We start from the raw sequence: 18,179 nt of genomic DNA, 5'->3' as shown, positions 1-18,179 counted from the left end.
TCATGCAAAAGGGATTCTCTTTTTTTTTTATGGGGAGGTTCACGCTGCATCAAACCGTGGCTTAACAGGTAACAGACTTTAACAGAGTTGGAAGAGACCTTGTTAGTCTTCTGGTCCAATCCCCTGTTCAAGATAGGTGGCTGTCCAGTGATGAAGCAGCCATAACCTCTGAGGGCAAGCTGTTCCAGTGGTTAATTGTTCTTACTGTTAGGCAGTTTCTCCTTAGTTCTGGATTGCTTCTCTCCTTGATTAGTTTCCATCCCTTGTTTCCTGTCCTGCCTTCGGGCGCTTTGGAGAATAGCTTGACTCCCTCTTCTTTGGGGCAGCCCCCAGAGTATAGGAACACTGCTATTACATCACCCCTAGTCCTTCTTTTTTACTACACTAGACCACAGGTCTGCAACCCGCGGCTCCGGAGCCGCATGCGGCTCTTTCAGCCGTCTCCTGCGGCTCCCAGTCCTCTGCCATGTGCAGTCCAAAAAAAAAGTGGGACTAAAAAAGTTCAACCAACCAATCAATTCAAATATGTAGGGTAGGTGCATATCTCGCCTTGGCTCCACTCTTCAGTCAAACCCTGTTCTGCACATGCGTGCATGTACGCACATGCGCACACATTTTTTGCAGCTCCCAGTTTTTCCTTTTGTGAGGGAACTGGTTCTGAGTGGCTCTTTCACTGTTTCAGGTTGATGACCCCTGCACTAGACGTACCCAATTCCTGCAACCGTTCCTCATATGTTTACCTTGCTTAATAGGGTGGAGTGTAAGGGATAGACACAAAAGGTAAGCATGCCGTACTTCCTGGTCATTCTTTCTGGATCAGAAGAGGAGATTCTGGCAGGACCCTTGGTTCACAGCTATTTCTTGGGGTGTCCATTCCTAAAATTTAATTGTTCCTTCCTTTTTTTTCTGAGTTTGTGCTGCAGCACAATTGCTTTTGTGGCGAGAACTTTGCAGGCTCTAAATCAGACATGTCAAACACAAGGCCTGGGGGCCGGATCCGGCCCGCGAAGTGGTTTCATGCAGCCCGCGAAGCCATCCTGGAAACAGTGAGGGAATGGCCCCCACTGCCTTGGCCCTGGCCCAGAGACCCTCCTTCTGCCAGAGACCCTCAGATCTGTCCCACTCCTGCCCAGGCCCCCCCGTAGGCACCCTTGATGCGAACGATGTAGAGCTGGCCACGCCCACCCAGTAGGCCATACGCACTCTAGCCACGCCCACCCAGTAGGCCACGCCCACCCAGGCCACACCCACCCGGCCCCCTGAGGGCAACCGCAATGCTGATGCGGCCCTCAATGAAATTGAGTTTGACACCCCTGCTCTAAATCAATGTTTCTTAAGCTTGGCATCTTTTAAGGTGTGTGGACTTCAACTCCCAGAATTCCCAAATCGAGTAGTAAAGAAACAAATAAAAGAGAAAGAAGAAAGAAAACATACAATTGTGCCTTCCTCTCTTCTTTCTATCAAGTAGTTCCCATCTTAAACTTTTCCCCAATCTCGTGTCCTTTTTAATCCCCAAATCTCAAAACCATTCATATTTTCTCCTTTCAGGAAAAAACTCCATATAGGCAGTCCTCAACTTACAACAGTTCATTTAATGACCATTCAAAGTTACAACGGCACTGACTCATGACCGTTTTTCACACTTACAACCGTCGCAGCATCCCAATGGTCACGTGATCAATATTCAGCCGCTTGTCAACTGACTCATATTTATGGTGGTTGCAGTGTCCCGGGGTCACGTGATCGGACAAGCAAACTGAATGGGGAAGCCAGATTCACTTAGCAACCAGGTTACTAACTTATGAACTGCAGTGATTCACTTAACAACTGTGGCAAGGAAGGCCACAAAATGGGGCAACTGCCTCACTTAGAAACAGAAATTTTGGGCTCATAAATTGAGGACTGGCTTTTTAAAAAAAAGTCTTTATCGTTCTTTTTTTTTCTCTGACCAGACTGATCAGCTTTGCCATTTCTCCAACTTCATTTTATAATCCAGTTTTCCATTGTAGGTGTATGAGGTGACCAGGCTAAGCCCGAGGGAGCAATCAAACACACATCAGTCTTGAGTTGACATCTAAGACCAACCCACCTTGAATTCCATTGGCTCTTATCCACCGCCAATTTGCTTGGACTGTTAGTAGTTCAGATTCTTGTAGAAAGCTTAAGCCTGCAATAAATCTATATAGTCACTTGAATTGCCTGGACTCCTGATTTCCAGTGTTTGATTACCTATCTATCTATCTATCTATCTATCTATCTATCTATCTATCTATCCATCCATCCATCTATCCATCCAACCATCTAGGAGATGACCAGGCTGAGCCCAAGGGAGGGGTCAAACATGTCATCAGTCTTGAGTCCCTTTGCACCCACAAAAGATCTAAGTCCACCTTGAATTCCATTGGCTCTTATCTACCGCCAATTTGCTTGGACTGTTAGTAGTTCAGATTCTTGTAGAAAGCTTAAGCCTGCAATAAATCTATATAGTCACTTGAATTGCCTGGACTCCTGATTTCCAGTGTTTGATTATCTATCTATCTATCTATCTATCTATCTATCTATCTATCTATCTATCTATCCATCCATCCATCCATCCATCCATCCAACCATCTAGGAGATGACCAGGCTGAGCCCAAGGGAGGGGTCAAACATGTCATCAGTCTTGAGTCCCTTTGCACCCACAAAAGATCTAAGTCCACCTTGAATTCCATTGGCTCTTATCTACTGCCAATTTGCTTGGACTGTTAGTAGTTCAGATTCTTGTAGAGACTTAAGCTTGCAATAAATCTTTATATCCATTTGAATGGCCTGGGCTTTCTGATTTCCCCCGGATTTTGACAGTAGCCATGTCATTGCCTTTCCAACTGTCTGCAGGCAATCATCTTGCCACATCAGAAGCAGAAGTTTTCAGTGCGCTACGAAGTAGACCAAATATCAGCGCTGCATGCAGAGACAAGGGGGCTGCCAATCAGTTTCCTTGGCTGATCCCCAGTTCCTTGCATTCATTTGTTTTTCTTCATTCCTGATTTGCACCCAAAGCATATACCTCTTGTTTTCAGAATGGCTAATTCTTATCTTAATTAAAAACAACCCAATGTAGGCCCCCCCTGGCCATATACAACAGCTAATGAATGTTAAAACAGGGGCTTTTAAAAGTGATAATAAGCAAGGGTATGGGGGGAGGGGAATCCCATTCTTTGCATTTTCTCACATTTCCTTCACAGAATCAAAATTCGCTTTGGCTGTTCAGAAATGGATATGCTGCTTACTTCTATAGAACTTTGAAGGAACTGTCTCCTAACTTTAACAAAAAACACAGCCTCATAGACGGCCCAGGTGTGCAGCATGTGTCATCCCAAAATAAATATTTTTGCAAGAACTTTAATCCAACAAATCATAGAATCGTAGGGCTGGAAGGACCTTGGAGGTCTTCTAGTCCAACCCTCTGCCTGAAGCAGGAGGTCTTAGGAATCTACATCAACATTTTTCAAACTTGGCTGATGTTGACGTCCCTACTGTTTTTGTTTTATGTGGAATCCTTGGTACTATTCCCTACTTCTCAGGATGTTGGCTGTTGGAGAGGATGTGTTCTGGTCTTTTTGTTTTCTTCTTCGCTTTTTTATTGTCTCTTTTGAAAGGTGAGCATGTGTGGTTTATCTCTATGTAGCTGTGGTTGGCTGATTTCTCCGAGTGCCAGGCTTCCAGGAATTCCCTAGGGCAGGGGTAGGCAACCTCGGCTCTTTTATGACTCACGGACTTCAACTCCCAGAATTCCTGAGTCAGCCGAGGTTGCCTACCCCTACCCTAGTGGTGTTGAATTTAGCTTGGTTGGTCCAGGATGCTCAGTTTCCCAGTTGAAAGTATGGTTATGTCTGCCCAGATAACACCCAGATAAGCATGGCTTAACACCAGACAAACAATCAAGCAGAAAACAGTATTTTAATCAAGCTACTGATTAAGACTCAGGGACGCGGTGGCTCAGTGGGTTAGGACGCTGAGCTTGTCGATCAGAAGGTCGGCAGTTTGGCGGGTCGAATCCCGAGTGCCGCATAACAGAGTGAGCGCATGTTACTCGTCCCAGCTTCTGCCCACCTAGCAGTTCAAAAGCACGTAAAAATGCAAGTAGAAAAATAGGGACCACTCCGGTGGGAAGGTAACAGCGTTCCGTGCGCCTTTGGCGTCTAGTCATGCTGGCCACGTGACCACAGAGACGTCCTCGGACAAATGCTGGCTCTTCGGCTTTGAAACGGAGATGAGCATCGGCCCCTAGAGTCGGAAATGACTAGCACGCATGTGCGGGGGAACCTTTACCTTTTACCTTTACTGATTAAGAAGACAATTGTTCCCCCACCAACACTGGCAGGTTACTCACTTACTCACACTGATGATGTTACCTAGCTGGGCAACGAAATGCTTGCAAGAAAACAACCAAGCTTAGTTCAATCCTGAGCTACATACATCCTCTTTTTTTTAGAACTATTTGCACATTGACTTTTTGACCATCTCTGTAGGTAGCCCTCTGTCCAACAGCCCAAGAAAGTTAAGGAGCCCTTGATTTTTGACCATCAAAAATCTCTGAAGCACCCAGAGTTCCCCATTTGCCATTTAAAAGAGAGACTTTGATCATCAGTAACAATCCTGAACAAGTAAAAGAAACAATGATAGCATGGGCTAAAAACTTTGGGCACAACATAGAGTTAGAAAACCGGCAAAAGCTTTGGGAAAGAAACTATAAAATAAAAATGGCAACCACATATATACAGAAAATCTGTATAAAATGGTTTATAGATGGCACTTACCACCGGCTAGATTAGCAACAATGTTTAAAAATATGTCTAGCAATTGTTGGAAATGTAGGCAAAAACCAGGCACTTCCTATTATCTTTGGTGGACATGCCCTAAAAGCAAACAAATTTTCGACAAAAATTCGTACTTTGTTAGAAAAAAAAACGTTAAGAAAGCATATAGATTTCAAACCAGAACTATTTCTATTAGGTACAATTTCAGGAGAATATGAGGGAAAAAATGTATATTTAATGGTATTAACAGTGGCAAGAATTGTTTTTGCGCAGAACTGGAAAAACGAAGAAACGCCCTCTGAAGATGACGTAATTAAAAAAAAAATACTGGAATGTGCAGAAATGGATAGACTCACTTTGACGATTAAAGAAAAAAAGAAGATACAGAATATTTTCCAATATGGGATGCATTTTATCAATGGCTGGAAAAACAGGGTAAAGAGTAGGATTTTACTACACATTATTAGAGTAAGACCCAGACAATCACGTTGTTTATTAAGCACTTATGAGTTGTAAACTTAAAAAAATAAATTAAAAAATTATAACAACAATCCTGCCGAAGATTAAGGCCGATAGCTTTCGTTTTTTCACTTTTCTAGATCACACTTAGCGTCTTTGAGACACCTTCAAGCTTTAGATCTGCTTGGAAATCAATGGACCTTCAGACAAGTGCTAAGGTCGGGCTCTTCTCTTGTGGCAGCAAGCAACACAATGTGACAGGCTGCGATCTTTATAACGTCTCTTCCTTTTTCATGCCTGTCAGATTGCGAGTGGAGACAGGTGTCTCATTGAACTTTCATGCCCATCTTGTGTCAAGAAAAGAGACCGAACATGATAGGAATCCAAAGATGGGCTGTTTTGAGGAGGAACTGGAGGCAAGGCACTTGCGTCAGGGATGCGAGCATCTCTGCATATCTGGCCTGTTTTGGCTGGGAAGGGAGAGGAAGACTTTCAGGCTGTGGGGTCTCTGTTGAAATGAAAGCAAGGAATTAAGCAAAGGCAGGCCGAGTTAATATTTGGGTGGGCACCACCAAGAAAACTGAGCTGCTGGGCGGTTAAAAGGCCATCTTAGATGAAGGCCCGGGCCAACCCCTTCCTTACTGTTGTTGTGATTCAGGGTCAGCCTGTGGGTCCGGCAGCCGGGTCGGACGACTCGGATGACTCAGACGAGGGGGAGGAGGAGGGTGTTGAAGACGAACTTGCTGATGATGGCTTGGAGGCTTCGCAGAGCCCCCAGCCAGGCCCCTCTTCTCAGCTGCGCGAGCCCGACAGTGCGGATGATGATGACCCACAGCTGGCCCTGTTCAAGGATGCCCGACGCAGGAGGCAGTCAAGCAGGAGCAAGCAGAGAAAGGCTGTGGGACTCCTCAGAAGGAGGCACAGGGAGGCCACGCCCTGAACTCTAATAAAGGGAGTGTTTGGGGAAGGGCTGGTTGCTGAAAGCAACCGCTCCGTTTGAGGATCAAAGTTCCGATATCTTGTTTCATGTTCTGTTGTTTGTTTGTGAATTAAACTTGGCAGACGTTTTCCAGCCTCAGACGTTTTCCAGCCTCTGCCGTTTGTACAGGGGTTGCCTTTCTGCAAGGCCGGTAGCAGGCTGGTACAGAACAACTGTTGTCATGAAACCTGCACAGATGTGTCTATTCAGTCCTCAGAAATTGATCTTGACTCCCCCAGATCAAAGGGCTCTATGACAATTTGCCACGGCCAACACGCCACGGCCAACTTGCCACAGCCCATTTGCCATGGCCAGCTTGCGGTGGGACAGTTCACTGAGGGACAAGAGTTACATCTTACTTAGAGCAAGGATTTCTCAACCTTGGCAGTTTGAAATTGTGTGGACTTCAACTCCCAGAATTCCCCAACCAACTAAGAACAGGCTTGATGTTCACTTCCTCCCTAGTACAATCTTCTTTGAATTCCATAAGTCTTCAAGTTACCAAGGTTGAAACATTGCAGGGGGAAGGAAGGAAGTTCAAGGTAAGTTGCTTAGGTAAGTCTACCCCACCTGCCGCATCCTCCCCCAAGGCGTGGGAGAGAGAGGTAAGGAGGAAGAGGGAGAGAGGGAGAGAAGGAAGGAAGGAAAGAAGGTAGGAGGAAAAGGGAGGGATGGGAGGGAAGAGGAGAGGAAGGAAAGAACAGGGAGAGAAGGAGAGAAGGAAGCAAGGAAGGAAAGAGGAATGGTGAGGGAGAGAAAGGAAGGGAGGAGGAAAGGAAGAAAAGAATAGGAAGAAGGAGGGAAGGATGGAAGGAAGGAAGGAAGGAAGGAAGGAAGGAAGGAAGGAAGGAAGGAAGGAAGGAAGGAAGGAAGGAAAAGAAAAAAGGAAAAGAGGGAGGAAAAAAGGAAGGAAGGAAGGAAGGAAGAAAGAAAGAAAGAAAGAAAGAAAGAAAGAAAGAAAGAAAGAAAGAAAGAAAGAAAGAAAGAAAGAAAGATTGACTTGCTTCCATGTTTATTAGCCGATGATAGATGCATCTAATTCGGTCCCATTTTCCAAGAAAGACGTTGCGCTGATCTAACTGCAGATTAAAATCGTGCCTAAGGAGGTTTGAAATGAGCCTAGACTCACGGCAATTGTTCAATAGATAACGTGGCAAATAAGTAATTAGGGTGATTTCATTTTGACAGAGTCCACTGTGCCGGTGGGACTGGATCTTCCAAGAACGGGAAAAAAAATACTTTTGTGTCAGCCCTCGATCACCTCTTTCCCCCAGGCTGAACCCAGTTCTTTCAAGTTCTCCTCACAGGCCTGAGTTTTCTATTTCTGAGGCCATCTTTGTCCTCTTTTGAAATCTATTCACATTTTTTTGGCAATCTTTCAAAGGGAGGTCTCTGGGACGGGAAGGTCTTCTTGAAGGCCTCCTAAACAATCGGTGGATCACAGCCCTCTTTTGCACAAAATGGACAGGCTGTTTGCCAGACTAAAACCTAAATCCGAGCATGCAGCGCTGTACTTTATTCATGCCTTTCCCTGCTATAGAAAGTCCATTTATTTTTCAGAAACATGGTGCATGTATGCTTGTTTATTTCTTTAATTTATTTACATGGCCACCTAACTCAAAGTAATATGATTCTGGGTGATGTACAAAACGCAAAAAGGAAAAATTATCCGCCAGCAAGTACAAAAACAACAGATAACATTCAAACCGAGTAAGACTATAAAATGGTGATCAGAAATGAAATCGACGGCAACCCCTTAAACAGGGAACTTCACCTCTCCTGACTTTAAAAGTCTGGGGAAAGCACCAGACCTTAACTTCCTTTCTAAATGTACGCTATAGGATTGGGGCCAATTGTGTTTTGTTGATTTACTTCCCAAGGATTTTTGAGCAGAACATGCCTGCTTCCTCTAAAAGCCGTGTCCCTTCGAGAGACGAATAAACAAAAATCCAAAGAAATTCAAAACAAGTTTTGAAGCCTCTGGTTCAAAAAGAAGAAAAACAGAAACTTCTTTTTTTTGAGAGAGAGAGGGGGGGGAGGGGTTTGAGACTTCGGAGAAATTGTGAGACAGATTTAACGCAGCATAAATCAAAATCAACCAGATTGACTTCACAGCAAACGCTTATGCCAAAATCATTATTTCCTTTCCAGCAATCACTTTTCTTTCTTTAACTTCCTTAATTGACTTTGAACCTTCATTTTCTTCCCCCAAAGATATTTTCCCTCTATATTTTCAGATGCCCCACCCCTTCTCCTAGACAGATGCATATTTATTGCAGGGAGCCATGATTGATTGATTGATGGTGGGGGGTTTTCCCCCCAATTATTCTCATATAAGCCACTTTAGGAACACTTTTGCTGAAAGATGCCATCAACATTGGCAAGTAAATGAAATTGAGAAGGTAGCTCCCCCCATCAGAAAACTAACCCCTCCCCAACTTATGCTCCACCAGGCACATCTGCGAAACCCAGAATGCTGGCCTGTTTCCAAAATGCTTTACAGAGTGTGCTCTGTTTTGTGTTTTTAAAGCTATCGCTGCCAGAAGCATTTTTATGGTGTGCATGTAAATGCCACCTTGTTCCCCACGTAGGGATGCTCGGGCACTGCCAAAGCCAAATGAATAATACTACTAGTAATCCTTGAGTTACCACCACAACTGAGCCCAAAGTGTCTGCTGTTAAGTGAGACATTTGTTAAGTGAGTTTTGCCCCATATGGAGACTTTTCCCACAATCCCCACAGATACAGTAAATTCTGTGTCCTCTGCAGAAGAGAAAATACTCTGGTTAGGAAGGCTGTGCATGACTGCGATGTAGACTGGAAAAAAAAGAAAATAAACCATTAATCATGGCCTTATCGGAAGCATTCAGCACCCTTTGCTGAAGTCCCATTCCAGTTTGGCTTATGAAATGCAGGGGAGGATGGGACCATGATGGACCTTGGACCTGGTTGTCCATATCGGAAGCATTCAGCACCCTTTGCTGAAGTCCCATTCCAGTTTGGCTTATGAAATGCAGGGGAGGATGGGACCATGATGGACCTTGGACCTGGTTGTCCATCATTCAGTTGTCCATTATCCTCATTCACCCGGGACCCGTCTGTGGAGGCCACTTGAATACCAGGCTCGGTAAGAGCGCTATGGACTGCCTGGACTTTGTTCCATGGTTTCTTCCTCAGCAGACACCTAAAGACCTTCTTGAACCCTTTGCGGAAGTGCTTGGAGACCAAGGCGTAGACAATGGGGTTGAGGCAAGAGTTGGCATATGCCATACAGTGAGAGAGCAAGCGCAAAGCATAGGTTGTTTGGTTGAATGGGAAGTCTCCGTAGAGGTAGTAGAGCACAACCACATGATAAGGCAGCCAACACAAACAGAAGAGGATGGTCACAATGATGATCATTTTAGTCACTTTCCGCTTAGCCTTCTTGGACTCCGACATGTCCGTTAAAGGATCCACTGACGTCCAGAGATATTTAATTGTCCTGGTGTAGGAGAGAGTAACAATCAGAGCCGGGATGAAGTAGCCAAAGATGAAGGTGCTGGTGTCCAAGACCTTACGCTTCCATCCCTCCCAGCCTGGCATGCAGATGTAGCTCTCCTCCCATTGAACCAAGTCATAGTAGCTCAGGTAGGGCCCTGAGAAGATCATCGAGAGGCCCCAGATTATCGCCGTGGTCACCACCGCATGGTAGGCAGTACGTAATTCCCGGGAGTGTAACGGGTAGCGAATGGCCAAATACCTATCAAAAAGCCAGCTGCATTAGGAATTGCTAGACATATCTATGGTGTTCTTTACATATATGCACTTAATTTACAGTATATATGCACTTTTTCCAATGTACAGAGAAGAGCAACTAAGACGATTAAAGGCCTGGAGACTAAAACCTAGGAAGAACAGTTGCAGGAATTGGGTATGGCCAGTCTAGAGAAAAGAAGGACTAGGGGTGACATGATAGCAGTATTCCAGTATCTGAGGGGCTGCCGCAAAGAAGAGGGGGTCAACTTATTTTCCAAAGCACCTGAAGGCAAGAAACAATGGATGGGAACTAATCAAGGAAATAAGCAACCGGGAATTAAGGGGAAACTTCCTAACAGTGAGGACAATTAACCAGTGGAAGAACTTGCCTTCAGAAGTTGGGGGCGCTCTATCACTGGAGGTTTTTAAGAAGAGACTGGTCAGCCATTGTTTGAAAAGGTATAGGGCAGGGGTAGGCAACCTCAGCGGCTCAGGAATTCTGGGAGTTGAAGTCCATGAGTCATAAAAGAGCCGAGGTTGCCTACCCCTGGTATAGGGTCTCCTACTTGAGTAGGGGGCTGGGCTAGAAGACCTCTAAGATTCTATTCTATTTTGTTCTGTTCTGTTCTGTTCTGTTCTACCCTACCCTACCCTACCCTACCCTACCCTACCCTACTCCACTCCACTCCACTCCATTCCATTAAAAAATTTTAAGGAACAATTAAAAACTAGTTAAAAATGTGATCTGATCACTCAGTTTCCCCAGCAATACAACCACTTTGTAGGTTCCATATTCACTTTTCCAGATCCTCAGAAATACTAAGTCAGGGGTCCCCAACCCCCGGTCCGTGGACCTGCACTAGTTCACGGCATTCCAGAAACTGGTCTGCACAAACAAGCAAAGCCCCATCTGCAGGATGCAGGCAGCATGCAGAACCACACAGCCTTTGGTCCAGAAACCCTTTCTCCATGGAACCAATCCCTGGTGCCCAAAAGGGGCCACTGTACTAAGCCATTAAACTATGCCAGGGTGTCCAACCTCGGCAACGTACAACTTGTGGACTTCAACTCCCAGAATTCCTTAGCCAGCTATGAATTCTGGGAGTTGAAGTCCACAAGTCTTAAAGTGGCCAAGGTGGGGCACCCCTGAACTATGATGTAGAAACTTCAATGGAAGAGCTCACACCACTGCACACCCTATGGGTGCCCACCATGGGTGCCTGAACCAAATCTGGGTCATAGAGAAGGAGATCCATTTACCTGTCCACCGAGACAGCAGCCAAGGTGAAACTGCTGGCATACATAGTCAGGTAGATGAAGAAATGGACCGCTTTGCACCAGAAAGAGCCAAAGATCCACCCCTGGGTGGAATAGATGGTGGCCTGGAAGGGCACACAGAAGATGATGAAGAAGAAGTCGGCCAAGCTGAGGTTGAAGATGAAGAGGTTGGTCTGGTTACAGCCCTTCTGGCTCTTCTGAAGGAGCACAGCCAAAACCAGGCTGTTGCCAACGGTGCCCAGCAGAAAGATGAGGGAGAAGACCACTGGAATGGCGATCCTGGTGGGGCTGAACTGGTTGAGGGCAGAAGAATTCCAAGGTCCAGCCAAATCAGCACGTTCTTCCTGTTCAGACATTTTAGTCAAACAATCTGGGGGCAAACAGACGGAGAAGAACAAGAGAGGGGTTGAAGTATCCATAAATGCTCATGAGATAATCTAACATCTCCTTAAACCCCAGATCCTAAAGATCGTTCAAAAGCAAAAGACTCTGTCTTCTTCTTCTTCTTAAATATCAGCCAGACCCCGGCTAAATACAGCACGAATTTGGTTGTTGTATATGCAGTTGGGTCATGATAGCCTTTAAAATGCAGGAGAATACACTCACTTTCTCTAGCAATACAACCACTTTATAATTCCCTATCCACTTGTCCAGATCCTCAGATATACTAAGCCATAAAACTATGGCGGGGCGTCCAACCTTGGCAATTGGGCCATGATAGCCTTTAAAAAATGTGAGTCCTGGTCCACAGATAAGCCAACTTTGGGGGCATTTTTGGAACCTAAATCTCTCGCTTATCCGCAAGTTTATACAGTATCCACAAGTTTATACAGTAACTCAATGGTTCTCAACCTCAGCAATATTCAGAGAAATGAACTTAAACTCCCAGAATTCCCCAGCCAGCATGTGCCTGCACATGTGTTAAAATGTCCACGGTAGATTTCTACCTGTAGATAGAATTGAAATGAAAATAGCTAGAACACATTTCAACACCAATATCTTAAAATAGTGAACACCCAACCTAAGGTTTTGATTGAAAAATCCAGAGCAACAATAAGAAGAAGGAGCCAGATGTTGGATCTTGCAAAATTAAAATCCCTGTCTCCTCTCTGGGTGTGCTGGCAATTATGATTAATCAACTTCTGTTCATCCACATGTTCCTCTCTCTTGATTTGGAGAAGAGTGCTTCCAATGCAAACAATTCTAGCAGCTAAAGCGCAATGCACCTTCAAAATGCTACGTTGGACCACAGTAAAAGGCTGCAACCCAACTGCTTGGAGCTGGGCAAAATAAGGCATCCAGGGCAAAAAATTTATATTTACAAGATGCCAGGTCTCTTTTTCAGGTGTGAGCTACATCTCTCTGCATTGGTTGAAGCTGACAGGAAACTGAAGTTGCCAGCCTCAAGGGTGGTCCTACATAAATCACAGTGCAGTAGTCCAACTCCAGTGATAAAGAGCAACCCAAAATTAGGTCAACAGTTTACAACAGTTCAGTTAGCGAACGTTCAAAGTTACAACAGCGCTGAAAAAAAGTGACCATTTTGCCCACTTTATGACCGCTGTAGCATCCCCGTGGTTATGTGATCAAAATTCAGGCCACTTGGCAACTTGTTCACAGTTATGACGGTCGCAGTGTCCTGGGATCACGTGATCCACTTTTGCAACCTTCTAATATGCAAAGTCAATGGGGAAGCCAGACTTACTTAACAACCCTGCTATTAACTTAACAATTGCAATGGTTCCCTTAACAATGGTGGCAAGAAAGGTTGTGAAATGGGCCAAAACTCACTTTAAAATGGTTTCAGCAACATAAATTTCAGGCTCAATTATAGTCATAAGGGTAGGGCCACCCTTATTTGATGTGTAATTTATAAAGCAATATTGATAAATCTTACCATTCAACTGCAGAAATTTCTTTACTCTTTTATAAGAGATAGTAAAAGTAAAGGTTTCCCCGCACATGCGTGCTAGTCGTTTCCGACTCTAGGGGCCGGTGCTCATCTCCGTTTCAAAGCCGAAGAGCCAGCGCTTGTCTAAGGACGTCTCCGTGGTCATGTGGCTGGCATGACTAGATGCTAAAGGCACATGGAACGCTGTTACCTTCCCACCGGAGTGGTCCCTATTTTTCTACTTGCATTTTTACGTGCTTTCAAACTGCTAGGTGGGCAGAAGCTGGGACGACTAACAGGCGCTCACTCTGCTACGCGGCACTCGGGATTCGACCCGCCAAACTGCCGACCTTCTGATCGACAAGCTCAGCGTCCTAACCCACTGAGCCACCGCGTCCCACTTTATAAGAGATAGGCATATATAATCACAATCAAGCTTCAAAAGAAGCAAAGAAACAAGCCATTTCTCAATGTATAACAGGATCGCTTTTTGTCTATTTTTATTGTTCTGCAAAAGTCTTCAGCCCTTAAAAACAAGAAGGTATGAAAAAAAAATATGGGGGAAGTCAGCTATTTCCCCATGAATTAAAATCAAAACAGGTGTACAAAAGAAGTTGATGTTAATTCAGAAGATTGTCGTTTAGCATCTAATATAAACTATAGTCAACATTTAAGATCCAGACGTTGGCCATCTCTGTTGTTGATCTGTTTTATATGGATAGAACTTTGTCCAAAAGGTTTATTTTGTCCAAAAGGATTCCCCCCACCCCCGATTTTATAATCACAGCACAGTTTGCTAGATTCTGCGCAGTGGCACTAAACTTGACAGATAATCCATTATAACCATTTTGTCTCTTTCTTTTTTTTAATATTATCACCCTGTTGTATTTTAACACTCAATAATTATGTCTTTACAGTTTAAGGACTAATATTGCGTTATAGCTTAGGCTGTGCTCTTGTGTACGTGCAGCTGAGAGGCTGCCAAATTATGATTTCCACATTGGTTTTATTTGTTATGTTATTATTTTATTTTAGAACTTTTAATTAGATTCTCTCTGAGCATTTTTAATTCCACTGGGCTTTGACTGTGATAGATATTTGACTGACTGACCTTTTCCTGATTTTCTTACAGGTAACTACGGTCCAGTCACTCTCCATCCAGAGTGAAATAAGCATGATGCTAAAACGGGAAGTGCAGCTGGACCATACACAATTTCTCTTTGGAGAAAAGGCAAGATAAATATCTATATACATCTGTTTTTCCCCCCTTACATCTCAGAATGCACAAATCTGTTCCACCAAAAATAACAGAGAGGTCCACAAATAAACAATATATATGAATTTCAAGATGCACAGAGCTGGATTTGGACTCAGGCGTCATCCTCACGTAACCCTATCCCTGTTTCCCGTTCTGTAAATTAGCTGTGCAAACGGCGAGGAGCAAAAAAAAATATATCTCCTCATTATTAAGTTATTGAAGCAGTGGGAAGGAGCTGGCTTGTGGCTGAAATGTTTTTGCTGGTTTCTCTCATTTTCAAGAACCTTCATACTGGTTGTGGGAATGAACCTGAGGGCAGGACCGGTGGGGGTGAAGCCTAGTCTAGAGACAGTTCTTACCATAATTTAATGCTTGCTGGTTGATCCTGGTTTCCTCTCTCCTCTCTTACCTGCACGCAGAAACATAAACCTTCCCCTCTGTAAATAATGAATTCTCACCAAATTCCTGCTAAGGAACAGGAGAGTTCTTTTTAAAGATTGTAGACATTGTGGGAGGAATAGTCAACTTCTAGACGCCAATGGTCTTGACAGCAGCCGTTCTCACCCACACAGTTCCCCCAAAGACATCAGCTCATGAGATTTGGGGACTTGCTGCCCAATTCCTGATGTTCCGAGGCCGTGTCCCTGATTTAACCACGATCTGTCTCGGAAGTGTGGAGGACAAGCTTCATCAAAGCTCCGTAAAAAGGATTCCACCTACCTGGTTTTGCTGGGATGGTACAGAAGGGCTACAAGCTCTCATCTGTGGCTCACTGGTCCTTCTTTTCTTCCCTGGTGCTTCTCCTCTGCAAAGATGAGAGAAAGTCTTGCAGGCAAATCTATGCCTTTCTCCCTCCCCTCTATCTCCCTCCCTCCCTCCCTCCCTCCCTCCTTCCTTCCTTCCTTCTCCTCTGTCTGTCTGTCTGTCTGTCTCTCCAATGCTTCCTGCCTCTCTGAGGCCACCTCAATGTTCTCCTGCCTCCTTCTGCATGCAGACCATGGTAGCTGGCATTTGCTGAACTCGAATGAGATCCATCTTCATCCTCACTTTGTCCTGATCTTTCTTGTGGGAAGGATGCTCCTTTCACTTGCCCGGCACGTAGCTCAAAGGATGCCTTCCCCACCTTCCATTACAGAGCTGTCCCCAATCTGGTGCTCTTCAGGAGCTGAATTATACCACCCCAGAGCCTCCTCATGGGCCCTCCTGCTTCAGGCGCCTGCGAGGTGGAGTTCAGCACCATCTGAAGAGGCTGACATAAGTTCCTCATCCCTGCATTGAGAGGTGAGGGGAGGAGGAGGAGGAGGAGGAGGAGGAGGGAGTAAGAGAAGAGTAGGAGAAAATGATGATGAAGAGAAAATAGAAGAGAGGAGGGAAGAGGAGGAGGAGAAAATAGAAGAGGAGGAAATAGAGAAGGAGGGAGGAGGAGAAAGAGGAGAAAATAGAGAAGGAGGAGGAGGAGGAGGAGATTTCAAGTCCAGCTTTGATGCAGCTGAGCAGAGATATCAGCAGAGCAGCCAAAAAAGTCAATATGGCAGCTTTAATGGTGTAATCAAAGCTCCACTTTTTTTTTTAATCTGTGCTGCATCAGAAATAAGCAATGCTGAATTAAGGGCCAATTCTTCCTCCATGCACATGTATAAAATGTATTTGCAGGGAACTTACAACCAACAGTCATTTAGTGACTGTTTGAAGTTACAACGCCACTCAAAAAAAGTGACTTCTGCCCCTTTTTCACACACAACCCTTTCAGCATCCCAATGGTGAAGTGATCAAACTTCTGTTTACTTACCTTTGATTTATGGAGCTGCCTTCACAGTAGCAACTAATTGGTTGGAAAGATGAGAAGGTGAGCTAGCTAGCTAGCTAGCTAGCTAGCTAGCTAGCTAGACAGACAGACAGACAGACAGACAGACAGACAGACAGACAGACAGACAGACAGACAGGTGGTCGGACAGACAGACAGACAGACAGACAGACAGACAGACAGTAGATAGATAGATAGATAGATAGATAGATAGATAGATAGATAGATAGATAGATGATAGATAGATAGATAGATAGATAGATAGATAGATAGATAGATAGATAGATAGATAGATAGATAGATAGATAGATAGGTGGTCAGACAGACAGACAGACAGACAGACAGACGATAGATAGATAGATAGATAGATAGATAGATAGATAGATAGATAGATAGATAGATAGATAGATAGATAGATAGATAGATAGGCAGGCAGTCGGAAAGACAGACAGACAGACAGAAGATAGATAGATAGATAGATAGATAGATAGATAGATAGATAGATAGATAGATAGATAGATAGAGAAAGAGAGAGAGAGTTAACCTTTCTCGTCATTTTTTTACTGTGGGCACAATGGTATACATTAAAAATGAAATTTAGTTGCTTGCTCTCAAGTGTTACTTACATAACACACATTTAAAACATACCACATACAATATATGTATAGACCTACATCCTTACATATAAGCAACATATAAATACTAATCACTGTCCATCTTGAATATATAAGGGAAGGAGGAAAGCTTGAGAGTTCACAAGGTTAATGCTGTACGGATTGAAACCGTGGCTGAATCTGGATGTTCTGCTGTGGATACCACGAAGCCCCCTCCTCCCAGAAGGGAACAAGGACCACAGGTCGTGGAGAGGACGTGTAGCGTCCCAGGCAATTTTGCGGACCCTGCTCAAGCAACGCTTCTGTGCTGTGTCCTGGATGGAGGGGAGGGAACTGCCAAGGATCTTTCCGGCCATCCTCCCCACTCACTGCACTCTCATCTCTCTGAGAAAGATGAGAAGATGACAAATTGAGCAGCTGAAAGCTTTTGAATATTTTGGCATTTCTTTTCAGTCATCCTCTTCTCAGAAGCCTTCAAAACCTGTTTAGGGAGTCCAAACAGTCTCTGATGTGATCATTAGATATTCAGCTTGTGTGAGTAACAATGATGTGCTTGCTTTTTTTTTTTTTGGGAAAAAAAAATTCAAAAGCGTTTTGCTGCATGGCGTGCAATATTCCACTTACATCCATTCCTTGGTGGCTGGATAGTCTTATTTTCAGAGATCCTAAGAGTTCCTTCTGGAATTGTTAACATGCTTCTCAGGCTAAAACCTGACTACCTCAGTCGAGGCTAGGTTATGATTCCGCTGGTTGAAGTCGGGGCAAAAGCAAAGGTGGAGAAAGAAATCTCCAGCCCAATTAGTTTGGGAAAATTAGATCCCAATCTTCTTGGAAGAAAGAATAATAGGTGACCCGACTCACTGTAGGCTCATTTCCTGCAGAGGTCCCAAAGGTGCCTTTTTCAAGAGGCAACTGGACTTTCTTGTTTTTCTTTGAAGACGTTTCGCTTCTCATCCAAGAAGCTTCCTCAGCTCTGGCTGGATGGTGGGGAGTGGAAGGATTTAGATATAGACCAGGGGTGTCAAACTCAATTTCATTGAGGGCCACATCAGCATTGTGGTTGCCCTCAGGGGGCCGGGTGGGTGTGGCCAGGGTGGGCGTGGCCTACTGGGTGGGTGTGGCTAGAGTGCGTATGGCCTACTGGGTGGGCATGGCCAGCTCTACATCGTTCGCATCAAGGGTGCCTATGGGGGCCTGGGCAGGAGTGGGACAGATCTGAGGGTCTCTGGCAGAAGGAGATGGGACTGGGGCAAGTGCCAAGGCAACGGGGGCTGTTCCCTCACTGTTTCCAGGATGGTTTTGCGGGCCACATGAAACCACTTTGCGGGCCGGATCCGGCCCCCGGGCCTTGTGTTTGACATG

General features: G+C 44.7%; 1 protein-coding gene and 1 long non-coding RNA gene across 2 annotated transcripts; one reads left to right on the top strand and one right to left on the bottom strand.

Moving 5' to 3' along the window:
• Positions 1–4,878: 4,878 nt before the first annotated feature.
• Positions 4,879–14,992, top strand: LOC308674211. The gene is made up of 3 exons (XR_014027827.1): positions 4,879–5,234; positions 14,274–14,372; positions 14,972–14,992. It is a non-coding gene; the product is annotated as an uncharacterized lncRNA (long non-coding RNA).
• On the bottom strand, positions 9,091–11,606 carry LOC308673891 (galanin receptor 2b-like; the record flags this gene model as incomplete). The annotated part of the gene is made up of 2 exons (XM_081337937.1): positions 9,091–9,976; positions 11,233–11,606. 2 exons carry the CDS (start codon positions 11,604–11,606, stop codon positions 9,091–9,093), a joined length of 1,260 nt encoding a protein of 419 aa, XP_081194063.1.
• Positions 14,993–18,179: the final 3,187 nt, after the last annotated feature.

This window comes from Vipera berus, assembly GCF_964194415.1.
Source record: "Vipera berus genome assembly, chromosome: 13".
In the NCBI taxonomy this organism is placed as follows: domain Eukaryota; kingdom Metazoa; phylum Chordata; class Lepidosauria; order Squamata; family Viperidae; genus Vipera; species Vipera berus.
Note: the sequence above shows the minus strand (reverse complement) of the source record. Positions and strands in the feature narration are given on the sequence as shown.